The sequence below is a fragment of the Silene latifolia genome, chromosome 5, assembly GCF_048544455.1.
Source record: "Silene latifolia isolate original U9 population chromosome 5, ASM4854445v1, whole genome shotgun sequence".
Lineage (NCBI taxonomy): Eukaryota > Viridiplantae > Streptophyta > Magnoliopsida > Caryophyllales > Caryophyllaceae > Silene > Silene latifolia.
In genome coordinates this window covers 88475410-88503119 of record NC_133530.1, presented here as the reverse complement: position 1 = coordinate 88503119, position 27710 = coordinate 88475410, and the positions used below count along the sequence as shown (strand labels likewise).

General features: G+C 37.8%; 4 protein-coding genes across 4 annotated transcripts in view; 2 read left to right on the top strand and 2 right to left on the bottom strand.

Moving 5' to 3' along the window:
• The window catches only part of LOC141657807 (uncharacterized), a 96876-nt gene that overhangs the window by 38476 nt on the left and 30690 nt on the right, over positions 1–27710 (top strand). The window lies entirely within an intron of this gene.
• On the top strand, positions 1823–3492 carry LOC141657806 (cytochrome P450 736A117-like). The gene is made up of 2 exons (XM_074465151.1): positions 1823–2713; positions 2804–3492. The coding sequence occupies exons 1-2, from the start codon at positions 1823–1825 to the stop codon at positions 3419–3421; spliced, it is 1509 nt and encodes a 502-aa protein (XP_074321252.1). The 3' UTR covers positions 3422–3492.
• LOC141657805 (magnesium-chelatase subunit ChlD, chloroplastic) lies at positions 3776–13105 on the bottom strand. Its single transcript, XM_074465150.1, has 15 exons — positions 12723–13105; positions 10238–10416; positions 9926–10010; positions 9522–9838; positions 9200–9323; positions 8456–8548; positions 7655–7750; positions 7256–7402; positions 6946–7146; positions 6222–6377; positions 5614–5721; positions 5042–5176; positions 4568–4726; positions 4343–4463; positions 3776–4044 (listed from the first exon to the last, which is right to left on the bottom strand). Exons 1-15 carry the CDS (start codon positions 12975–12977, stop codon positions 3959–3961), a joined length of 2262 nt encoding a protein of 753 aa, XP_074321251.1. The 5' UTR covers positions 12978–13105; the 3' UTR covers positions 3776–3958.
• Positions 15446–25977, bottom strand: LOC141657804 (DDT domain-containing protein PTM). Its single transcript, XM_074465149.1, has 9 exons — positions 24515–25977; positions 23600–24211; positions 21403–22441; positions 19474–19756; positions 19250–19374; positions 18259–18716; positions 17446–17474; positions 16592–17281; positions 15446–16288 (listed from the first exon to the last, which is right to left on the bottom strand). Exons 1-9 carry the CDS (start codon positions 25786–25788, stop codon positions 16170–16172), a joined length of 4629 nt encoding a protein of 1542 aa, XP_074321250.1. The 5' UTR covers positions 25789–25977; the 3' UTR covers positions 15446–16169.

Sequence of the window (27710 nt, the reverse complement as noted above, 5' to 3'; positions counted from 1 at the left end):
AACAGCTTTGGAATCCAACCAGACTTGGGAAGTTGTTCAGTTACCTGCTGGACACAAAGCCATTGGTTCCAAATGGGTGTACAAAATAAAGTACAAGCCAGATGGATCAGTGGAAAGGTTCAAGGCACGTTTAGTAGCAAAGGGTTTTAATCAAGTCAAGGACAAAGATTACAAGCATACATTCTCACCAGTGGCTAAATTCACAACAGTTAGGGCTTTGTTAGCTATTGCAGCAGCAAAAGATTGGCCATTATTTCAGTTGGACATCAACAATGCATTTTTACATGGATTTTTGGACGAAGAAGTTTACATGAAGCCACCTGAAGGTTCTTGTGTTGATAAGGGAATGGTTTGCAAGTTAAAAAGGTCATTATATGGGCTTAAACAAGCATCCAGACAATGGAATAAGGAGTTAACCAAATTTTTGCAAACATCATGGGTATGTACAGTCCGGGAATGATTATTCTTTATTTACAAAATCGATCTGTTGCAAAGTCCTTCACTGCTATCTTAGTATATGTAGATGATGTACTCTTGACTGGTACATCGATTGAGGAAATAGAGAGAGTAAAACAAGCCCCCGCACAAAGCTTTTTCTATCAAAGATTTAGGGCAAATGAGATATTTTTTGGGATTGGAGATTTCAGAAAGATTCGGGTCCGATGATAAACCAAAGAAAGTACATAATGGACATTTTGAAGGATCTGAAAATGGAGAATTGTGCTTGAGTAAAGTTTCCCATGCAGCAGGGATTGAATTTGTCTGTGGATCAAGGAGAGATTCTGGACAACCCAGAGCAATATAGAAGGCTTATAGGGAGGTTGCTCTACCCGAACATGTCCAGGCGGACATTTCTTATAGCATTCAACACCGAGCAGTTTGTAAATCAACCTAGAATGCCTCATTTGCCCTGACCTTGCATGTGGTTAAGTATTTAAGAGGAACTATTAATACAGGTTTGTTTTATGGCTCACAAATGTGCTGCGACTCACAAACTTATAGTGATCTTTGATTGGGGCAAGTGTGCCTATTCTGTAAGTCCTTAAGTGGTTATTGCATTATCTTTGGGACAGTCTTTGATTTCGTGGAAAACAAAAAAAAACAAGCAAGTGAGCAAAAGCTCTGCAGAGTCCGAATATCGAAGTTTATCCTACACTACATCCGAACCGGTATCATTTGTCATCATTGCTACGGGACTTAGGTGTTTACGTACCCACCCTATCCCTCTTTATTGCGATATAACAAGGCCGCATTACATATTTCGAGAACCCAAGTATTTCACGAACGGACAAAGCATCTTAGCATTGACTGTCACTTTGTCCGTGATAAACAAGAGCAAGGTTTTCTAAGTACAAAGTATGTCAAGACTACTCTACAGCTGGCTGATCTAATGACGAAACCTCTTGGCACTGCACAACATAACTTTCTGTCCTCTAAGCTGGGATTAGTTATACAACATAATCCAGCTTAAGGGGGGAATATAGGAATATAGAAGTTAGTTAAAAGAATTAGTTGGAGTCGGTTAATACACTAACTACTCCTAAACAACTATGGTTAGTAATTAACTAACTATGGTTAGGTTGTTAAGAAGTCTGTTATAAATACTAACAGATTCATTCATTGTAACCACTTTTACATGTAACAAATTCTCAAATTAATATTACATTCTCTTTTACAATTCTTGCGTGTTCATCCTCATATCTTCATCTCTAACTCTTCTTATCTTCATCATCTCTTAACATCTCCATCTTCAACCTTGAAGCTCAATTGTTCACCTATGCTAACAGTCACATAATTCAATAAAGATCATCAATGTACGAAAATGTTACTTAGTTTTCAATCCTTATTGATAGTTTTTCAATTCATCATCTTTACATTCCTCGTTTACAAATATATTTTCCGAACCAAATCTCCTTGCGAGAAAAACTTGCCTCCATCGCCACCAAAGCTGCCAATTTTCGGCAACATTCATCAGCTCGGCACTCACCCTCATCGTACTCTGAGAACCCTGTCTGAAAAATATGGTGAGCTCATGGTGATTCACCTAGGACAAATACCAACCCTGGTCGTTTCATCAGCAAAAGCCGCTACTGAGATCATGAAAACACATGATTCAAAATTCTCTAGCAGGGCACCAAATAAAACAGCCAACAAGCTTCTCTATAACTGCAAGAACGTGGCAAGAACGCCATATGGCGAATATTGGAGGCAAGCGAAGAGTATTTGTGTACTTCAACTCTTAAGTGCGAAAAGGGTTTTATCATTTCGCAGTGTAAGAGAAGAAGAGATGGTTCTTCTAATGGAAAAGATTGATAAATCGTCTGTAGTGAACTTCAGTGATCTGGTTATGACTTTAACAAGCGATATTTTATGCAGAGTGGCGTTTGGGAGGAAATATAGTGCAGCAGAAGGCGGCATTGACTTCAAGAAGCTCTTACAGGAGTTCGAGGGATTGTTAGGGAGATTTCGAGTTGGAGATTTTATTCCGTTCCTGGCTTGGACTGATAAACTTGATGGGTGGGATGCTAAGGTTGATAAGGTGGCTAAAGGGTTAGATCAGTTTTTTGAAACGGTTCTCGAAGAACACCAAAATAGTCGTAAAAATGGGAACCATAACGGAGTAAAAGACTTAGTAGACGTACTACTTGATGTTCAAGAAGGCGAGATGGCTGGCATTCCCATTGAAAGAGACAGCATCAAAGGTGTCATACTGGTAATAAGACTATCTCAACCAAAATCTTAAGGTGATCGGAATTTTGTCATCACGTACATTTAACTTGACTGGTGTTATGGGTTCATGCAGGACATGTTTTCCGCAGGGACTGATACAACTTTCACAGTCCTAGAATGGGCGATGACAGAATTATTAAGGAATTATGCAGTTATGCAAGAGTTGAAGAATGAGGTAAGAGGAATTACCGGAAAAAAAGCATATGTACATGAAGATGATCTTGAGCAGATGAAGTACTTGAAAGCAGTAATCAAGGAGACTCTTCGGCTACATCCTTCAATCCCATTGTTAGTACCTCGATTATCAACACAAGACGCGAAAATTAATGGCTATGATATCCCATCAGGGACTTTAGTTATTAACAATGCTTGGGCAATCCAAAGAAATCCGGCTTCCTGGGATGACCCTGAGGAATTTATACCTGAAAGGTTCTTGAATTGTTCGACGGACTATAGAGGGCAAGATTTCGAGTTGATTCCATTTGGAGCAGGTAGAAGAATATGTCCCGGAATAACATTTGCTATTGCAAATATTGAGCTTGTATTAGCAAACCTTATTCATAAGTTTGATTGGACATTGCCTGATGGAGCAAAAAGCGAGTCTTTAGACGTAAAAGAATGCGTTGGACTCACCGTGCACAGGGAGACTCATCTTCTTGTTATTGCTGTTCCTGTGAATGCTGGTAACTGATTGTCACTGGCTACCTGTGTGCATGTACGTACACAAACCCGAGTGGTATTAGCAAATTACAATGTGATATGGGAGATGCGGAAGATTTGATAACGTAAATGCTTATTACTGATAATGTATCATTTGTTTACGTTTTATATTATTTGTGAAGATATGAAAGAATTGATATAATGTAAATGTGGATGCGGCATGGCTGAGGAGGTTATTATATCTAATATGAGCGAGCATGCGCTCTATTTTCTCGAACAGGTTTCTCGTACTATCAAGCACCGGTAGAGTAGTTCTTGGCTTGTACCCGTAATTCTGGTAGATGCACCAGTTGTTTCTTTGTATGGCTTTGGTCGAATGTTCGTGTTGATTGTTCCGCTAACCTTTGACACACTAATGGAAAAGACTGTTACAAAACTTGTTTGTTTTGAGCCTATTCATAATTTCAAGCCTATGATACAAAAATACACTTATTATGATACAAAAATACAATGGCGATTTAAAAAATTACAACCGCGAAGAAAATAGCCTCGGTTTTAAATTGACCTATCATGAATTTTTCAGGGTCGATAAAGCTTCCTTGGTGGCTGCTGAAATTACGGCGTCTGAGGCATTAGGCAAGTAGTAGTATTTTCCTGTAAAACACATTCAAGTTTTTAATAAAATAAATCAAATTTTATGTGATAACATAACAGGTATGAGTATTACCACTTTACTCATGTCTACATTAGACCTAGCATAATTTATCCAACTTGGACTCGATTTGAGTTAGAATAATCCGTTTGTTAGGTCTATGTCTAATCTTGTTTCGACAAATTTACTCCCACGTGGAACGTAAGGAGAGATTCGTGGAGTGTTAGTAGGTGTCGTCGGGATAAATCTTTGTGAATGCAAAAGAAAGTCGGTTTCATAAGTAAATCAGTAAAACCATACCCTGAGCTACTCTTGCAATTTCTTTGGCAAAGCCAGTTGATACAAACTTGTTCTCGGTGTCGATAACGAGCAATGACATACCCGCTTTGTATATTTTAGCAGCAACTTCAATAATCTCATCCTAGTGACAGAAAATCAACACATTAAACCTGATTCCTTTATTGGGAAATTAATAAAATCCAGGAAAGGTAAATTTACAACTGCAACATGTTTTTGGAAGGGTACCTTTAATTCTTGAGAAGAAGGTCGAGGGGTCTCTGCAGTGACCGACTCGGGATCTGTAGATCTTTTCAATGATATGTTTGCTCTACCATCTGTAATAGCGACAATCATAATACGCCCTACATCTCCACTTTTCTCTGCATTTAGTCCGACTCTCACAGCCTGAGCATATGCATAAAAAAAGGTGATCAGAGATGAGGACATGCCACAATAGCTGAATATAGCAAATTATAGCTGAAGTTAAAGTTGTGTAAGAACTTTTCATTCAACACTCTTAAAAGAATATATAAAACAAGATTTTTTTTTTTTTTTTTTGAAAAAGTAGAGAACGATATTTTCTTGAAGAAGTACGGATCTGAAGCCTATGATTGGATGATTCAACACATCCTCTTATCTTCATGCACCTTTCGAGAGGACAGAGATGAGATTGGAAGAGTAACAAACATGTAAGAATATAGAGAGTACTGAGTTACTGACCGTTGTAAGTCCGTGAGCTAGAGGAGAACCTCCACCACATGGAAGCTTTTCAAGACGTTTTCTTGCCATGGAGATAGACCTGGAGGGTGGGAGGAGAACTTCCGCAGCATCCCCACGAAATGGAATGATACTAACCTGAATGGAAAACAATGATGAGAACCGCTAACAATTCTCTATATAAAGAACCTGAAATTATATAGGAAAATGATGGACCAAGACAAGAATGAAAAATCTATATACTGTTGAACACGGGAAAAATGCTGTGTGGAGATATTCATATTAAGTCTTTAGATTGGTCACTGGCCATCAAATAATATCATCTATATAAGACGTTTTGGGAAATTTATACGGGGTATCAAACACCACTCACACCATACCCCATTACCAGCTCTGTTTATTGACTTTCATAAAATCAATCAGTGGTATAGAACTTTAAATTCGATTGCTAATGAGTTATCATAAAAAAAAATTTACTCTCAAGGGCAACATAAGAAAGTATAATATATTGTCCGTCAAAAAAAAAAGTATAATATATTGAAATACATCATTGACCAATTCGAAAACAAATTCACCTGATCTCTGCTCGTATAGCTTTCAGCTAACAACTTAAGTGCTGCCCCCTTCGCATTTTGCATACGGTTAAGGGCCATGCTTCCACTAGCATCAACTACAAATATAACCTGTCACCAAACATAAAGAAAATTAATATTTGTTATTAGTATTAAACTTCTCTTATGCCTTGTTTGGATACAAAAAATGGAGGGAAAGGGAGGGGAGGGGGAAAGAGGGAAGGGAAAGGTAGGGAAGGGGAGGTGGGATGGTGGATGGGAGTTTTCCCTCCAAATCTTTCCTATAATGGAGAGGAAACATTTTGCCTTGGAGAAGGGAAATGGAGGGATCCATTATCTCTCCCCTCCAAATCCCTCCACCCCCATTTTGCTATCCAAACAATGGAAATTGCCTCCCTCCAAATCTCTCCCCTCCCTTTCGTTCCAAATCCTTCTATCCAAACAAGGTCTTAATATAAAAGAAATTTAATTGAGCTCTGATGAATATCAGATTTAGAACGCCTGTTTAGTAGTTAATTCAGAGGCCTGAAGGAAATGGAAATACAAATATACATATATATTTGAAAGGCATAGGGTGAAAGAAAAGGTTACGCAAAGGTAGAAGCAAGTACCAAAGCTCCTGCTTTTCTAGCCATTCTTTTTGCTCTCATGTCTGTTTTTTCCACAAAAACTTTTCTTCCCGACTGCATGTCCTTTTCTCTTCTCAATTTTTGATATGGTGCAGCTGCTCTGAGGGTTGCATCAACAGCTAATCTTTTGACAGGACCCTGTACAATATAAGTCTTAATTTAATAACAGTAGAATGAAGCTCTGTCTTGTCATAATAACATTCTTCTACAACAGGAGAAAAAAGGATCGTCTTAAAGTTAGGGATGGTTTATTACAAACTCCTTTTTTTTTTAAACATATAGAATCTACCAAAAATGAGGAGCATACTTAATTTCACAGGCCAGACAGGCTGTACTGTGTTCGTTGAATCTGTCTCAGGCCTATAAATTCAAGATCTTAGAACTATCTGACTTTCTCATTATCACATGTGCATGACATTTGAAAATCCCAAGTATTGAACTATTAATGACTATATGTGTCACAAAGGTGAGAAACTGAGAAACCAAAGCTTTAAATTAGATTCTATTATCAAAATAACTCCACTGTGAGGGCCTTTTTTTTCTTTTTCTAGAGCGTCCAAGATGACAGAACAGTAGGAGATTGGGTCCCAGTGTCCCACAATCAATCTACTCTCACTCAAGGAAAATGCAGTGAATCTTAATAAATGAAGGAGCATCAATGCTAAAGTCTTATTCGCATAGGGGGTAGGGGGGGTTGATGTGGAACCTTTGGAAGCATTGGCTTAATGTAGCGGCCTCGGTCTTCTGAAAATATGACATTCTTTGCTCTACCAGCCTTGCCTTTGCGTCTCTGAGCTTGCTGAGCAAAGAAAAGAAGCTTCTCATCTACCAAACCTCCATCTGCATCGAAGATAAACTCCTCAGGTAATTGATCTTGCTGTTGTTCATTCTCCTCATCTTTCTCATCCTACATTTAAGAAAATGTTCCATCGTTAAGCAAAAGGTAAACATCTGTTAAATAACCTATTTTACAGATCAAGCACGAACTACAAAAACTGAGGAAGGAAAAGAGAAACCTCTTCGTCTTCTTTATCTTCCTCCTCGTTCTGCTCCTCAGATGAATCCTGATTCTGTTGAGGAGGTGGTGGAGGTGGAGGTTGCTGGTTTTGATCTTCTGGGGGCCTTTCTTGAATATTTGAACGGGGAAGAATAACCAGTTCAACCTGTAAGCAACATATGTGAGTTTTTAACATCAGAAAATAAAAAAAACAACAATTTGCTACCCTTTTCCTGTATGTTACTCTTATAGTCTTATGAGAGCATTTTTTTTCCTATGCATCTAGTGATATAAGATGATTTTTCACAAAGTATCCACTGACACTTTCGGATGCCTCCCGGTTGTAACGACTGAACACAATTAAAAAAATTGGAAAACGGAAACACAAAATTGTTAACATGATTTACAAACACTTAACAGCTTTCTTCAGGTCATCCACATTGACTTTTTCACGACCTTCTACAGCCGCCAAGCATTTAGCAACCCGTGCAGCATATAACTCAGCTCTATGACCCTGCGTTTACAAACGTCAAATGTCACAAGAATCAATTTTATTCAGTCCTATAATTCTATTTCTCTATTGTACACTAACTTTCTAAATACAAATCTATGCAGCACGTTCTTGTTCAGCCACAAAGACACTATTAGAAGCTTAACCAGTTTATGGCTCGACATAATTTTTTTATGGCCCACACAGACACAATTCCTATGTTTCAACACAAAGTAAGATTGTGTACATCCTCCCTAACCCCGCCATAGACGAAAGCCTTTACGGTACGGGTAATGTTGTCAGCACATTCTTCTTTAAAACTTTCTTCCAATAGTTCAATTTATAAAGCAGATCGCCTTGCAGCAGTTAATCAAACATACCCTATGACCATATACACGACGAAGGTATGTATGTAACAATAGGAAACTCGCAACCAAACTATCAGAACAATATGAATTTCAGAACTTCCAATTTTTTCATATTTTACATCAGCACCAATCAGAAAATGCATATCAACATCCAGGAGAATATCCTCTTATATGCCCACCCCTACATTGAAATTGGGAAATAAATGTTGGGTCACTATGACCAAAACACCTCATCAGTCAAGTCCGTACATCCATAATATTTGAGAAAAGAGTCCAAAAAGAGAGCAACGCAGCGCATATGATAAACCGTTACACTGTTAAGAGATAATGGAAATTAAGAAGAGAGTCTATCTTTTAGAACCTGGCAACCACCTCGCATTGCCTCCATGACCAGATACTTCAGTTGCTCCCTGCTCATGCTAACATCTTTTAAATACTCTCTTGCCAAAATGATCTGCAATACATACCAATAGACAAGCACACCATGACTGGAGTTACAGATGAGTGAAATGAATGTATTGGGAGATAATATTGCTGGAATCTCTTCACCACATGCTCCACCTTCCCATGTACATATATCTGAAGGGATTTTAGGTTCTTTTATCTCTTCTTACATAGTATTCATGATTATTAAACATCATATGACGATTAACATCTAATGTTCCTTTGGACTAGACGACACTAACTCCTTAATCTCTTTGTTCCATAATGATTCCCTTCTTTTTTTTTTAGATGTAACCCCCATTTCTTAGTGCTTTTAACCCACTCCCTTGCTCTTTGATGGCCTGTGACACCCCCCACCCCCCACCCACCCACACCCACACCCATGCCAAAATTTCATATTGTTGTTGACAGATAATTAAGGAATGGGGAAGAGAGCGCAAAATGTTTCATGGTAATGAGAAAATCAAAACAAACTAAATGAAAAAACAATCAGATCTGACACCATCAATTTATATCAGGGCATCTTCTTACAACATAATAATAAAGTCATTCATCATCTTCCTAAAACAAGTAAAGGTAAAAGTACAATAATTATCTATCATCTTCATCTGCTAAAGGCATGCTGACTCTATAGAATAAGAATAACACCTAGCACAATTACCTGTGTTTTAGCGAGTTCTGTTTCCTCCTCAGCCATTTTAAACACTTCCTTACTTTGCTCTTGAAACTGTGTAGCTATCCCAACAGCTGCAACACGATCTTCAAAACTCATAGGAACGTCTGCGCTGCAGAAGGACTAAGACATTAGCGTACCATGAAAAGTGAATGTGAGTATGTGACAATATAAATTATGGACCTAGCTTAGTAAGAATACAAGAAACATCACATTGTTTATGTACCATTACTAAGTTCAAGTGTTGAACTGTCCAGATGTAATACAGGGGAATGGAGAAAGAAGTTTCAGTGTTATCCCATTGCAATACCTCAAATTAATAGCAACTCGATCTAATAAATGCTCACGTACTGCACCCTCTTCGGGATTATAGGTGGCAATTAGAAGTGGTCTGCAAGGATGACGAAAACTGATTCCTTCTCGTTCGACAATATTTACACCTTCAGTCAGAACATTTAGAAGAAGATTACTGATTCCTTCATCTAGAAGGTTTATCTCATCAACATATAAAACGCCTCTATGAGCTTCAGCTAGGAGACCCGGCTGGAAAACAGTCGTCCCGGTTTTCACTGATTCCTCAACATCAACAGACCCAATAAGTCTGTCCTCTGTAACACCAAGAGGAATCTGCATGAAGCATGGAATGAAAAAGCATGATGACACTTAAGAGGGGATATTACATGTAGAAGGTTTCTTACAATTCTCATGCAATACCTGTACAAATGGACTTTTCATAATCTTCGTCTTCAAATTACCGGAAGAGTCATATTCAACACGATCAGCCAATCCATCTTCCCACCTTCACCATATAACATCATAATTATCAAGCCAAACAAAAATGCAACCAGTAATCCCATATATAAAAGAAGAAAATGAGCATGCCATAAAATGTATCCTAAGTTCAACCGGAACTTTTTAACTTTTTATCAGAAACAACTAATGATATTGGATGGAGAGGTTTGCACACTACAGAAAATAAAGGTAGCTAGCACAAAGAGCAACTAAACATCCCGTAAGTATCCTTACTCCTCTGGACAAGATGGATCAGCATTCGAGATGGAATTAACAACTACATCAATTGGTGGAAGAATGGCATGTAAACCACGAGCCATGATTGTTTTTGCTGTTCCTCGTTTTCCTGAAATGGCAATTCCTCCTACATCACGGTCAACGGCCCCAAGTAGTAACGCAGTTTTGATGGCATCCTGCACATGAATTAGTCAGGGCACACAAAAAACTTTAATAAGGCAGTTTAAACAAGCTGTCGGTAAATGCAATACTACAACATAACTTCACCAGTGACAGGATTCCACTTGTATCAGTATTTATTAAGACCGAAACATGCCAATACATGCATCAAAACGCCCTTCATTATTCAATACAAACGACCCTAAAACATGCAGAATATATAAAAGCAGTAATAATAAGATGAAAGGGTAAAAGTTAGAAAAAATTTCAAGCTAACATGAGAAAACATGAAGTGGTTGAGTACTATGAGACACTTCTCTAGAGCTCTTCTTTTTTCCACAAAGTAGCAGATGAACATCTCAATTTCGATCTAAGGATCAAATGGAAGTAATTTCTCTGTATCAAGGGAAAATTCCGTGCATGTCCAACAAAGGTAATGATGATCACAATCATGATGGTTATTTTGAGGGACCAGAAAAGGCAACATAGCCAGTCAGTTCAGCACAAAGATTACCCAACAACAACAACAACAACAACAACAACAACAACAACAACAACATTACCCCAGTGCCTCAATGGCTCCCGCAAATTGCGGGGTAAGGGGGGGTCGGATGTACGGAGCCTTACCCTTGTGTTAGAAACACAAAGATTACCCAACAGTAAAAAATTTAATACATTTTACATGATCAACTTGACATTCAACTAAACTTTATATATACTACTCCGTTGCATTGTTCAAATTATAATTATAAGAAGCGTATCACTAACTAATTGCTTTCAAAACACACGATAAAATAAAATGATTATTACAAATTTTGGCTATGAAAGATTCATATAAGCATGATAGAAAAATCATACATTTTCATTGTGGTAACTATAGAGCAAAGTGAAGTGAACAAAAGAAGAATCATTTCAGCAGCAAGATAATCCAACACTTTTCCACAATCTTTATTCTAAATCATAATCACCTCAAACGATAATCATGCTTACCACTTAACTAGTAAGCTGGTTATTCATTCTAATTTCGGGAAAAAAACATTTAAATGAAAAAATCATTAATTAACAAGCATAATATAAACACGACACATTATCATCACAAGCATGATACAAACATTAAACATTTATAATTACAGCAACTATAGACGATAGAGCAATGTGAACAAATGGAGATACATTTCAATACAAAGATCATCCAACAGTTTTCCACAAGCTTATCCTAATACAATCACTCCCCATTTATCAGAAGCATAAACATAATCATCACAAGCTTATCAACAACAACATTACCCCAGTGTCTCAGGGGCTCCCACAAATTGTGGAGTAAGGGGGGTCGGATACTCGGATGTACACAACCTTACCCTTGTGTTAGAACACAAAGAGGTTGTTTCCGAATGATCCAAGATGAAAGTTGCGTAGAGAACTGCATCAAATGATTGTTGCTTTATTCCATCATAATCCAAAACAAAAGAATAACGACTCTTTTATTCCATCGATATTTGTGATACAAGCTTATAACTTACCTAAAAATCAGCTTATTCACTCTAATCTTCGAGAAAACATACATGCTTATGGAAGAAACACCACAATTCGCATACTTATCACATAACTACGGAAAGAACTGTATCCACACATCGTCATAATCATCACAAACTGACAGTTTAACTAATAAGCTGGTTATTCATCCTAATCTCGGAAAAAACAAACATTCGTGCGAAAAAAAAAATCATCAGAATACAATCATTACAATAAAATTAAACATTATCATCAGAAGCATAATACAAGCTTATATATTATTAATCATCCCAAGCTTATCACATAATTACTGTAAGAAGTGTTTTCCCCACCTCATAATCTGATAATCATCACCAGTTTATCACTTAACGAAAAAGCTGCTTATTCTTTCTAATTTCGGAAAAACATCGTTCGCAAAATGATCACAATTCACAAACATTAAACAACATTATCGGTACTGTAATTATCACAACAATTCAGAAGCAATATACAAACTGATAAGCTACTTATTCATCCTAATCTCGGGAAAAAACGAACATTCAAATTCAAAATTGACAATTACAATACAACCATTAGAATTTAAACATGATAATCTCGGAAAAACATCGCTCGAAAAATGATCACAATTCACAAACATTAAACATTATCAGTACTGTAATTATCACAATTCACAAGCAATAAACAAACTGATTAGCTACTTATTCATCCTAATCTCGGAAAAAAACAAACACTCAAATTCAAAATCCGCAATTAACAATACAAACATTAAACAGGATAATTACAGAGCAAAATGTCGAGAAAGAGTAACAACCTGACCAATAACAGCAGCAAGAGGGAAGAACTTGCGGCCATAATCGACGTCGCTAGGGCTAGGGTTAGGGCTATCCGCAACGATGGCACCGTTGCCGGCGTCGAGAGTTGCGGCGGCGCGTACGGTGTACGCCGACGGCGACGGCGACGGACGGAGGAATCTCCGGCGAGGAAGGAAGAAGGAGAGAGAAGGTGAAGTTGATTTGGAAGAAATGGAAATGGAGGAGATAGATATTGATGGAGATATGAGCGCCATTGTTGATTGATAATGATACTGGTGTCGTGGTCGTGGTAGTAGAGTATTCAGTGTGTTTCTTCTATTTTCTTGCTTCTTATCTTCGGTTGCCTCGTCATCCCAAAACGAAAGCACAACGGATAATTTACCGACTTATACTAAATTTCGTTAGTCTCGTGTAAAATGATTTTACTTGCAGTAGTCCTAATAAGGAAGGAAATCAAAGCAAAACCATGGCCCTGTTTGATAAATAGCGGATTAATTTCAGCATAAGTAGATTGCAAAAAACAGATTATAAATGGCAAATTTTATCAGAAAGTTTGACTAGCATATTATAATTAGCAGAATTAATTTGAGTGTTTGGTGATTGGCAAATTACAATTAGTGGATTGTAGTTTTCTTTGTAAAATAGAAAAAAAATTCTTATTTTATTTTATAATATGCTAATCAATATGCTGGGGTAAGCAGCATATTGTAAAACAACATATTGACACCAAATATGCTGTTTTAATATGTTGTTTACCAAACACTAAAGATAGCATATTAATTGGTCAAACATGTTAAAACCCTTGAATATGTTAAAAATTGGTCAATATGTCGTTTACCAAACAACGCTCATATCCTTTTCCTTCGAACTCCACACTCGCCCCCAATTACTAACCATTATTATAACCACTGCCATCATACACGACCGACCATCATCAGCCACCACGGAACATTAAGGAAGTACAAACCTAAATTAAACTTTCAACCTCCTAATAACAAACCCTCAAATGGCTACAATTTGAAGAATAACTCAATAACCCTAATTACCCCAAGTAAACCTACTGAAACGCCGATAAATATATCATTGCGAGTTTTACAGCATTTTGTTTGATTGCAAGAATAATTGGGTGTTTGCAATACCCGACATTTTTTTTACATATAAATGTAAAATGAATTAGACATTTTGATTAAGAGTACTTATCCAATAAAGTTAGTAATTGTTGTGCGGAAGCGTGAAATATCCCGTGTTGGGCCTCTGCTGCATCTGTGTCCACCATAATAGTACGATATTATCCGCTTTGGGCCAAGCCCTCACGGATTTACTCTTGGGCTCCTTCCCAAAAGGCCTCGTACTATTATATTTTGTAGACACTTATAAAGATGATCCTGCCGTCTCAACGCCGTGAGACCATGTCGCTTCTCGCGAACGAGCTATAGGAATTCCACGCCTTATAGTGTACGTCCACCTTCAAGTCTTGGTCCTGATGAATCTCCGTGTCTAGCGTCTAGCCCAAGTAGAACCTGGGCTCTGATACCAGGTGTTGTGCGGAAGCGTGAAATATCCCGTGTTGGGCCTCTGCTGCAACTGTGTCCACAGACCATAATAGTACGATATTGTCCGCTTTGGGCCAAGCCCTCACGGATTTACTCTTGGGCTCCTTCCCAAAAGGCCTCGTACTATTATATTTTGTAGACACTTATAAAGATGATCTTCCATCTCTATTCTACCGATGTGGGACAAGGGTTTGCACCCTAACAGTAACCATGATTCAATTCTCATAAACTACAACTCTACGCTGGCCGCTGGCGGTTCAACGGCACTCGCGTATACATGGTTCGCTTCCTTGTTACTGAAGACGAGGTGAATGTTGGGGAAACTAGGAATCTGGAACCATAATTTTCCAATTCTCAGCCCAATTCAGAAAATTACCTGCTATGACTTGTTTGAAATTAAACTTCGATAAAACAAGAACCTTAATGACCCGACACAACCACGTCACCAGAAATGACCCGACCCAAACTAATTTGTGCCCAACATGATCTCATAGTAGCATGCACGGAACAGACGCAGCCTCAAGACAATCCATCTGACCCACCAGGCGTAATATATCCAAATGACTTCATTTTCTTAGAGAGAGTGGTGCACAAAGCAGCAGCAGAACAGTCCATCAACTGCATTCACATAGCAAAGAGTTGATGAGACAAATAAATTGGCTATAACTCGATTCAAGGATGCAACTTTTGTGGCACACCAGCAGCTTTACTAGAAAAACTGGTACTCGGTCAGTGTCACGATCTTTTTTCAAACTGCAACCACCAAAAGGCCTACCTGAAACAAAATTACAACAGTTGCACAGCTCACCAGTCGTAAACCTCCGCGCTCCATTATTTGCTTATTTCACTGTCATAAAATCAATAGAGAAGTCCACCACTACTCCAGCAACAAGAAAACAAATTATAAAATACATCGCTGCCAAAGAAAGCAGTGACGAACTGACGGGCAAGTCTTCCAAAAAGATCAAGAAACAATAAAGCAACCACAAGTCCACAATAACAAGGTAGTCACATACAAATGAGCATCGCCGATAGTACCTCAACAAGGTGTTGAGCAATATCTTGATATCCATAAAACATCAATGAAGGTTAGATGACAGCAAAACTTACGATGCAATAGCACTCTAATAAAGCCTGAAGCCATAAAAGTGAAGATGATAAAATATGAATGGAAAAGAAAACATCTTTTTTTTTTTATAAATGGTTGAACCAATTTCTAGAATAACCGTCATGGCAGAAAAACAGGCTGAGAAAACTATTCTAATTCTACATTTAACTTGGAGAAATCAGTTTAATCCTAACCTTTACAGCAATTGTATCTGGTTATGTAAATCACCAATGAGGCTGCGACATCAAAGAAATACACCCAAACACCTCCCCTACAATTAGTTTCCTATAAACAAACTATCACAGCCTATCCTCCCTGTGATCTGAGAGCACGAAAAATCACAAAGGAGGAATAATAAACAAGAATCGAGAAATTCGGGCTTTGTTCCACCCAATAGTCAACAGATGTGCAGGACTTGCATCATCATCTTGTCTTCGAATGCCAATAAAAATGATGACTCAGTTAGCTTAGTCACATTCCCTTCAGAAACCCTCGCTCATCCAAATTCATTAGTAGATTGGCCTCTGCTTCCTTGTACGAATCTCAATCAAATTGGATAATGCCTTTGTGGTTCTGCACTGACATCTGACCAGTTTTCCATTCTCAAACCAGACTCCAGGAGTGGAGTCTTATCTTGGTTGGAAGTTCCATCGAAATTTTGTTGTGTCGAAGTCAAACTAGGGAGACCCGGAGGATTTTCACTACTATGATAATCCTACAAACTTCAGGTAATAGCTGAGTCCTGCGCCTCGCTATACTACAAGGAAGGTAGCAATGTTGTCCCTTCAATTGCCAGCGAAAGGGCAGATAGGGGCACTTGTTTCACGGCATATATGGCACTTAAACCCTATGAGGTTTTTAATATTTCTTCTGTTGACTCCGAATGCCTCGCCATGGAACCAAACTACAAAAAAAAAAAAAAAAAAAAAAAAAAAAAAAAAATTAATATCAAGAATGTAAAGTGCAAAAGATAGGTTCACATGGCGACAACATGCCCAATGCCTTAACAACTGCAGCTCGTGGCGGGCAAGAGGAGCCAGATATCTGGCTTTTCCACTATGTTAAGAACACGTAGGGGCCGTTTCCGAATGACTCAAAATGAAAATAGCTGCGTAATTCACCGACACATATGGCATAGAAATACACAATTACTTGTTGAGAGACACTTAAACCTTAGATAAGTTCCAGACGAGTGTAGGTCTTTTACCTTCACAAATATCACACGCTACATACACTAGAGTGGGTTTAAATTCTTGCTCAAGACAGAGAGAACATTTGGTTTGATCACTGATTCCGTCTGAGGATTCGAATGCCACACAGAGCCTTTTTCTTTTAAAGTTTGTCACGCGTTCATCCTTTGGCTTCCTAGACAACCGAAGACCATTTATCCAGAATGAGTGAAGAACATGTGTTCTCCTTTTCTTCTGGGAGGAATTTTGTGGGGTCTTCTTCAATGCCCCCCCATTAATGTTTTTATTTCTCTTTCTTTTTCTGGCTCCAACAAGCACAACTGGCTCGGGTGTCGAGCACTTTGTTGCTCTAGAAGAACGGCGCAGCGTGACATCTGCAGAAGCATCAGTATTTTTTACGGGCAAAGGTCGATGAATGTCGTCCAAAATATCCTCATTTTGCTGCTCATGGTAGTCCACTTTTTTAATATTTCGCAGGGACATCCTTGGATAACGATGCAAGGTTTTCCCGCCCTTTTTTAGTTTTGTTTTTGGCATTGCTTTCCTGCCAACCTTCAACTTCTTTCCATGCAAAAGTTTTCCAAATTTCTTTTTACCTCGGCTGTTGTCGTTCTTCCCTTGCTTTCCAGTCCGGCATCTAGGACAAGTATATGTACACTCGGCAGTTTCCTCAGAAGACTTCATGACATGTCTTTTATGGAAAAACCCTGATAACGATATGAATTGGTTCAATTAAACATCAGATACTAAGTAATATTACATCTACACTAATGAGACCAAAAGAAAAACGACCCACACGAACCATAAAGATCAGAGGACAATTATAAATATAGAAACTTATAGCATTAACTATGCTTTGGTAGAGACATACCATTACAATGTTCACAGCTCACTGCTTCACTGAAAGAAAAAAAAGGTATATGTCAGTTCTACAGAAAATCATGAAGAAATTTCCACCAAACAAAGAAAAGACATAATACGGAGCAACACTTTATCCTCGCCCAAAAACAAATGTGTCAAAGTTCAAACTCATAAACATCAGAAGTTAATGGAAAAAAATCACATACAGAAATTAGAATTTTACTTCCGTAGTACACATTTAAAAACGCCTTTCGTTCCATATTTTATGATGTTTTTTGTTATTCGAGGCAAGTCTTTGAGTTTAAAATTTAAAAAAAAAAATAGAAAAACTATGAAATGTATTATCACTAGATTCGTCATAAGAAATTGCTTATCATTCCATACATATGCTCGTATATATTTTAAGAGATTTGAAAAGATAAGCCAGTGTCTCGATATATGAGAATGACATATATAACAAAACCGAGGAAGTAGAAGAACACCTGATCATCTTGAATGCACAAATCAATTGGAAGACACTTTGCAAAAGTTGCCTTGACAAAATCATAGACAGAAAATTTAAACTTGTACCAGCTAATTAGGAGGGCAGGCTTTACAGAATGCTCTCAAGCCTGAACCCGTCAAAATAACTTTAAAGGGGAGTTATCATCATCCTAAAAATTTGTGATGATATACTCAAAGACAATCAGTAAGCCCTCAAAGGGTAAATATGTATGGCAGGCGACCTAGGATTTAGCAATAATCAGCAATCAGTCATGCCCTAGTGTCAATAAATACGACTTGCGGAATCATGATCTTTCAGCATATAATTTTGATGTTATACCTGGTCAGGATATTCTTGTTACAGTGGCCACATAGATACTTTTCGGTCATTTCTGCTTTCAAGAAAAGATACGCAAAACCTTTTTCATTAGATAGCTTCCTTGTCTTCTTACCACCCTTTGATACCACATTAGACTTTGACTTAGTGGCCTTGCGAACAATTCTTCTCTCCTCAAAATTCTTTATGAGATAGAGAGGAACATATGATTCATTTAGCCAATATTTTTTCCTTTCACCCTCAGAGTCCTCAAGCTTTTGCCCATGTTTGGTAACAACTTCCGGGATACTTCTTCTCTTGCCAAAGTCTAAAAGATATTTTGCTGTTCCTTCTACACACTTTCTCCTTACCGTGACTTTCTTAAAAAGTCTGATTGATTTTATAGTCTCCTTGTCCAATAAGCAATGAGGTTGAGTGTTCTCAATTTCATCCCACCGAATGAACATGTCAAGCTCTCTAACCTGATCAAACATTACAGAACAAGAATCTAATCAACATCGGCCAGACTTAAGTACACTTGCCGGACTTTTTTTCGAGGCAGCTCATTTTTGAGGTAGCAATCTCTCAATTCTCAGTAAAGCACATATGTAGTTCATCTGTGAAAAGGAGTTTTCTGTTTTTTCATAAAACGGGAAAGTATACCTGTATTTCTATGCCAAATAAAGCATAGAAATATTTGTATCAAATTCCAAGTACCAAAGTGTGAACAATAACATTTAGGGACCCTTTTTTTCTGGAAAGTGGGGGATGGAGCCCTGGAGGAGTATGAAGAGTTACACTCTAGTTTTTAGAGTTTTTTTTAGAGTTTTAGTGTGTAAACATTTCCTTATTTTTCCTTCTTACATCATTCTGACAGCTTCAAACTACGATTCATGTTAGCAAATCAAGTTAGGACTATGGCTTTGTTGTTGCGGTTATGTGGGACGGAGAAAGGGGAAGAGGAGCCCGTTATACCATTGGGGATATACATAGTGACATAAGTGAGCGACCTTACCTGTAAAGCCAGCTGTTCAATACTACCTGATGCTTCCACAGCTGCCCTCCATGCAACATACTTGCTTCTCTTTGTGTTCTTAAGGCTCTCAGTATAAAGTACATCAGGGATCTTCGCATAGCCGGCTGCATTGTTTAAAATTACTAGTATGAACCATGCCTGATTTGTATTCTAAATTTCTAGCACGTGTGAGCATAGCAACACTCACAAAAGTCATTACATACCTTTCCGGGCAGCTTTCAAAGCAGCAGAGCGAGGTATAACTTTCCAATTAAACAGACTACGAGATGTCCTACCCCCTCTCCACCAAAACAAACTTAACCCATTACCAGCAGCTGACGATTTAGTCTCGCTGTCTGCGTATTTTCCCTTCTTTTTGCTAATGCCATTCTTTGAATTGACTCGTGAATTGGCCACAAAGTGAGAAGCTGAGCCCATTGTGCCAACAGAATCGATATGCTTAGACCAGTCCGCTGAAAGAGCCGAAGGATTTATGTTGGACTCCAGCTGCATGATCACCAGAACAAATAGATAGAAGATATTCAGATTGGAAAACAGGCATTCTATAATTTCTACCAGTATCACCTGTCTAACTTAAGAAGCTATAAATATTCCCTTAATGCACAAATTAACCAGTTTAGGATATAACAAACAAGTCAATAGATATATATAATATGTCCAGTCTGTAGACTCATTTACCATTTGCTTCCCACAGCTGCTGAAGGTAGGAACTAGAGAGACAAGCAAAGTCTTAGAGTGCACTGTTATAAATATCTGTTTGTTTAATGGGTAGTATAAAAGAGAGGCCATTACAATAACAGCAATGGGAAGATCAATGTATACAAAAGGCATCCAACATCAGTATGTATCCAGGTATCAGAGTAGGTTACTCTAAGAAACACCCAACATCAGTAGTCAGTATGTATCTGGGAACCAGAATAAGCTATTTTAAGAAACACCCTCATATGGTATCCAAGAGTACCCATGTAGGGAAAATTATCTAACGTTACCATAACACCACCTCATCAAATTGAGGTGGTTTAACCTACAAATGATAAATTGACACATCACACCCACCTTTATAGTAAAATCGAATTAACCTGTGTCTTTCTGCATGACAAACATGAGTTTTAAGTGCATTCAAACCCAACCGTGAGATTCAATTATAGACCTAATTCCTCAAATCATCTCGTCAGAAACAATGGCTAGATTCATAGAGACCACTATCTTCTTCTATTGTTGTACATCCTTTCTACCAACCTCACACTCTTTTTCCTTCCCGCCCCCAACACCTAGGCATACACCACCATCCAACCATCACAATGTAAGACCTATGATATTTACCATCCGCGCCATCTCGGGACTTGTTCTGGCGGCTTAACTGCCGCAAATTATTGACACTGGAGAAGTTAAAACCCTTTCTAAGATGAGTTTTACGGGAATAATAAATTAGATATCCACAATATTTTTATTTCCTAATTGAATGGAAAAATGAATCGGAAAGGAAAAAAATTGCCCCTGATGTTGAAAGAATTTGACTAACGAGTCAAAATGGAAAGAAAATGGGTTAAGTGGTGGTGTTCGCGGACATCGGCATTTATGGTGGAAAAGTAGTAGCTTCTGGGGTTGTGGAAGAAAGAAAGGTGGTTGAGCGGCGTCATGTTGAGGGAGTGGGGCATTTTAAATTCATCTGTTAATATTATACGGAGTATTATGGAACGTGAATATTGAATGGTGAGCAATACCACGTCATGAAAGCAATGTGTTTAGGTAACACAGGAATTTTATGACCCATGTATTTTTAAGCACCTAATGGGATAACTAATATAGACTATAAAGTCGAACCAACTTAGCAACCACACTCTTTTGAATCATGCAAACTATAGTACTTCAACTTTACTTAATTGTAAGTTGTAAATTGTAATTACTCGTGTCACGACACCTAAAGAATTTTGTTATCAAGATCAACTTCCAACCTAAATTGACAACTCAAATTTAGACAAGCCAGGATGGTTGATGTGATAACGTAAAACCTCTATCTTTCAAAAGAAAACTCTGCTTAACAATTCAGCTTACCTTCACTTACTAACATTAACTAACACCAGAACAAGGGAAGAAAAATAATTTCAGTAAAAGGCAAGGACATAATGTACCATGAGCAGTGGATGTTTCAATGCAGAAACATCAGATGCCTGAAGAACATTTTTACGCCAAAGCTCGCTATACTGAGGACTTAGCCATGGACCCAAGAGAAGTCCTCGCAAGCGTTCTTCCATACAGAGAATATAACAAACGATGTCCACAAGATGCCCTTTATCATTCCTTTTTGACAGAATATCATTGGTATCTTTCTTAAGACTTTCAGGAATAGAACTGCAGTTAATGTTGAATAAGCAATCTCTGTCTTCAACAGAAAACCTACAACAGTAACACCATCCACATTTCTCTTTTTGTCTCTCCTCATTCAGTTGTTGAATGGTCGGCCAACAAAATTTTGTTGATTTCTTCGTTATAAACTTCAACTGAATAGATATAATTTGCTCCTCGGTCTTTGGAATATTAATACTTGCTTTATCTGATGGCTTGCGCAATAACTCTTCTACCACGGAAGCAGCTGTTCGACCAAATTTATAGTTATTAATGTAACTATATCCAGATTGTTCTTGCAATCGATCCTCCTCTTTTAACTTCGTATTAGATGATTTAGATTCCAAGCCCAAAGGATGTTTCTTTTTCGTTTCGGCAACTGAGAGGCGCTTTGCCAACGTCCTTTTAGCAATTCGATTGGACATTGGTCTATGGGAATTCTGCAATACTTCGTTTGCCTGTAAGACAACTTCATCGGGTTCCTTACAGCTTGTAGCTAAATTCTCGGTCGCTGTGCAATGATTCAAATTTTCAACACCAAAAAAGTCTGTAGGTTTGGAACTTTCACTGCCTAGATCAATTGAGTGTCCAACAATGAAGCTCTTCGTTTTCCTCCCAATTGAATCTTCATCTTTCAGCATACAATTATCAGATTTCATGTCACGTTCCAGTTGACCTGAGATAGTTGGTACGGCCAAATTTTGAAAAATCGCCCTAAGAATGGAACCATATGTAATGCTAGATGATTGCAGGAGTTGGACAACGGTGTTCAAGTCATCTTTGTGGTAGTAACAAAATGAAGCATTGGCATCATTAGATTCTGACCTGCAAATTTAGTAGTAAAATCAATAATCAATTATAGACCTCCCATTCCATGTTTAATCCACGGAAGATGGCAAAAGAAAAGGATTCGGAATTGTCACCGGTTGCGAAAATTTTCCCAATCTTAAGTAACATTTCGAAAACATACCAAAGTAGTTTTTTCATCTAAAACACACTTCAAGACATCTCAAATAATGATAGATCCATCATCCAACGATTCCTTGTTTAGATTTCAGTGGCAAGTTTATAAATAGCTTCCAAATTTACAACATGTCTTTTTACATACTAACCCCAACTAACACAAAATTATGAAGGAAAAAAAGGATATAAAAAAGCAGTCGATTTTATAAGCAAGTTACATAGGACTTCAGTCACAAGAATATATCTTGAACAACTTGGACCAGAACAAAGTGTATATGATTGGCGTACAAGAAAAAAGAAGATGCCTATCCACAAGGAACAGTCAAACCTATCCTATTTCACAAAGAAAGGACTTATTAGAACGAGAATTTACAAAACTTACATTCCGAATCGTAGTAAATTATTCAAACAAAAAGCCATTGACACAACCAAAAGAACTTATTCCACCTTACGCGCGATAAACAAACTCAAAAGATATTCCTTCCTCTTTAGATCACCTTCAAAGTCCAGCCCTAAATCTTTCCATAATCATATACACGTAAATTAAACACGTGCAAGAGACAAAGAGTGGGGTATTTACATGTGTACAAATGCATTCATCCTAAATTCATGAAAACATAATTCCGAGGAGGATATATTATGATTGACCGTAACAAAGTGTATGATTGACGGTACAACAAATAGAAGATGCCTATCTAGAAGGAACATTTAAACCTAACCTATTTCACAAAGAAAGGACTTAGAACGAGAATTTGCAGAACTTACATTTACGAATCCTAGTAATTATTCAAAAAAGAAATCATTGACACAACCAAAAGACTTTATTCCACCTTGCGCGATAAACCAACTTAAAAGATATTCCTTCCTCATTAGGTTACCTTAAAAGTCCAGCTCTAAATCTTTCCATAATCATATACACATAAATTAAACACATGGAAGAGACAAAGAGTGGGGTATTTACATGAGTACAAATCATTCATCCTTAAATTCAAGAAAACATAATTCCGAGGAGGATCTTACACTAAAAGGTAGTCAAAGCAGCTGAAAAACAACCGGTCAAAAGGATCAATTCCAAGTAGCTCGGCACCTCGAAATAATTTCCGAGGTTTACTGGCAAAACTGTGTCTGCTAATGGCACATTCCGGACAGTACCAGTCACCCTCTGGCAAAAGGCTACTAACAATTCCAGTACATTTTGAGTGAAAAGCAGCAGGGCAACCATCACAACATATTAAGTTCCCATCCATCTTACAAAGGCAACACTCATCGCTGTTCCCATCAGCAACCTCCTCCACATCTTCACCCAAGTGAAAATCTCCTGAAGCATCTGACAAGATCCTCCTTTTCCCACAAGGATCACTGCTAATTGTCCGGTCAACATCTGTATTGCCTTCCGTCATGATTCTCCTTCTAGTAAGCTCCGACCTAATGGCCTCCACTTCTACTACATCGTCACAAAGGCAACGAAGCAATTCTATCTTCACATTTTCTGGTTGCTTATAGTAGCCAACATCAAATTGCTTAAACTGATTAAGGCTAAAACCGGGTTTGAGGCTCGAACTATGAATCAAGAAATACTCCACCATGAAAACAGGCCAGGTAATTTCATCCAGCAGGTCCCAGTTCAAATTCCTAAATTCATGACAGGAAGTTGCAGAAAAAACAATCAGAAAGTTCATTTTTTTTATTTGCCCATAAATGGTACTACCTTCATTACAAATTTATGCCCCCATTTGATTTTGATGGAAACCCTATGTCAACTTTCACAATTAATTTCTTTAAATATATGCAGAGATACCATAATAAATTTATTTTTAAAATAGTTGGACAAGTTTGAAAACAAACCTATCGATCAAAGTCAACATGTTTGAAAACCAAAATCAAACGAGGACAGCATAAGGGGACCGGATAATGATTTTAGACTAAATTGTTTACCTTAAGCAAGTGGATGCAGATTCACATCCCTCATTTGCAAGAAATTCCAGGTGTTTCCTCAGAGTTTGCAAAATGGAAACGTGAATGAAATCAATTAGTGGGCTAAACACCCTGCTCTTCAATGCTGCTACGAAGTCCTCCAATTCAAAGGGACTCAAATACAGCAATGTACTAAGCGACCTAAGACAAGAATATACAGAGAAAAGATCTTCTACAGGAATTCCCTCTAAATTCAAATTAGCTGAAGAAGGTGGTAAGTCAAGCTTTGAAGGAGGAACCTCGGGTTCCACAGCCATTTCAATGTCCTGAGCAACAGGCTTTTCTTCGAACTCTTCAGTTAACCCAGATACCGACACATCATTCACACCATCTTCCACCATTGTACTAGACGCTTTAATCTCCGCAACAGCAGCAGCGTTAGCACGACGAGCACTCCTTCTTAAAATAGTTTTAGCGGGAGAGCTCAAATGTTTCTCAACCTTCCTCCTTTTCCTCCGACCAGAAGTTGCATCCTCGCGTAAAATTGGTGTAAGAACCTCCGAACCACTCTCTTCCAATTGACCATCACTAGCCCCACTTTCTACATTGTTACAATCTACTTCACCAACATCCTTATTTCTCAACTCTTCACCTAAACTTACACACACCTCAGCATCAACACTCCCACTCCCCCCATTTACGCCTTCATCGTCAAACCCTAAATTCAAATCGAACCCACGTTCTTTCTTCACTTCTTCCTCACCAACACCTCCCAAAGATCCCACCTTTCCATCAATAACCCCATTCTCATTAACGTCAGCATCCTCCACACTCACATTCAAGTCAATACCCCCTACTTTACCACCATCTACGACACCCTCATCGCTCTCAAACCCGCGATTTAAGTCCAACCCCCCATTCAATTTCCCATTACCATCAACATTAACATTACCATTGACGTTACAATTACCATTAGCATCAGCATTAACATCTAAATTACGACCTAACTGAGATTCAACCATTAAATTCTCATGCAAATTAACATCAATCTTACCAGGATCATGCAGCGGACCATTATTCGGACGACATTTAGGTTTCCGACCCGCCGTTACCGGGCCCACATGCAATGAATTAGAAATCAATTTCGAAACCTGGGCGGAATCAATTTCCTCGGAATCACCGTCTTCGTACATGATTCTATAAAACCCAGTTGCGGAATCGAAGGAATCAATCACTCCTCGAAAAACCCCAAATCCTTCGAACTCTTTGGTGATTGATTTCCCCACAAAATCCATTTTAGGGTTTTGTGGAGAGGGGAAATTGGGAAATTAGGGCGCAATTGAATTGGGGGAAAATGTGAGCACAAAGTGTTTGACTAAGGAAAGGAAGGTGGAGGTTGGAAATAGGGAATCTTGGGAAATGTGAGTGAGTTTTCTTGTGTTGTTGAGGTTGTTCAGTTTGTTACACACTAGTCAATAGTCATTGTAGTCAATAGTAACTCCATTTGTTTTGTTAGAACAATTGTCTTCCTTAAAACGGATATATTCGTCTCATCATTAAAACGAGTCAAGTATTATCTAACATGTGTACATAAGACAAATATATTAGTTGATATTTTCATTCATTCTATTTTTGTTTTATTTCAACTACCTGATTAATTCGTTTTAAACTTAAGACTGATATACCGGCTTAAATGCGAATTTGTGTTGTTCGAAAATTAAATTTGAAAGAAATCAGATGTGATATCATATGATATGATATTTTTATTATTTTAGGGTAGGTATATCCAAAAAAGGTATATTTTGAGAATATATATAAGGATAACAGTCTAAATTGATACACGTTTATAAGAGGATGTTTGATGTGAAAAAAGGTAAGAGACTATTTAAATTGTATTCCTTATTTAGTTAGATTTATAAAAAGAATAGTCAATTACGAAATACTAACATGTAGCGGACGCAGAAATACGGTATCGAGGCACCAATTTTTTTCCGAACTGATGTTGTGTGATGTAAAAGAATAAAAAAAAAAATTGTCATCGACATACTTATTTTAATAAATAACGTCTTATTTTGAATTTTATTGTAAAACATCTCAAGTTTCAAATAAATATGCAAATAATATATTTTTTTTTTTTTTTGGTCTCACGAAGCGCGCACATAGTCGCATTACAATAAAGGGGAGGGGGGATTCGAACCTGGGACCTATTGTTCACAATACCTCCGTCTTAACCACTAGACTAAGACATCCTTGGTAATGTGCAAATAATATATCTTATTACAACATATGGAGTATAATTTATTATTGTGCTTAATTAAACAACAAGCACAAATAAGGAGTCCATCTTATCAAATGGTATAGCCGTATAGCAGATTAGCAGTTGAAAAACTTTGTGAGAAATAACTTTTTTGCTACACGGTTAATTATGTCTTGGCCCTTCATTAGTTAAATTTATCGATCAGTTCCCTAAACTAATGCATTGATACATAGGTATAGCACCAGTACTGGTGTTACGATATAAGGATGTAAATAGTAAATAAAACCGTTTTTTTTTAATATACTCTGCATATTCGAGCAATGAATTTGCTACACCATATTATAAATTATGGATTCACTCTTGAGCAGAAGTGGTTTAATGGTTGAAAGGTTAGTAATTTGCATGACACTCAAATTAAACTTGAAACTTTCGCCAACTTTAACTTACCGTCTATTTATGATACTTTTACACTTACTGATGAGTGCCTATTTTGTGTCAATTTCTCCCTTCTTCTCTATGCATTTTTCCCGAACCTACACGGTTTTTGACCCTTCTAGCTTGCATTTTGTAGCTTTAGTCCCGTACTACGAGTTTTATGTCCTTCCTTGCAGGTTTTGCATCGGGAAGAGGATTAAGGGAGCTAGCAAAGGACCTCACAAGGCAAGCATAGGGAAGAAGATTGAAGGAAAGCGTAGCAGGACTCCCAGTCGGCCGGCCGACAGCCGGCTCACCGGCTGTGTGTCCCTCCAGTCGTACTATATGAAAGGAAGTGAAAGAGGACTTCCTGTCGGCAACCGGCTGGTAGTCCCTCATTGGAGCCGGTTCAGAGCCGGTCAACCGTCTCATCGTACCTGGCAACTTAATTTGTGCTGAAAGTTCCTTTAATTTATGCAATCTTTCTTTAATCAAAGCACTAATCTTTCCTTAATCAATATTAGTTACTTAGTAAAATTAGCTTAG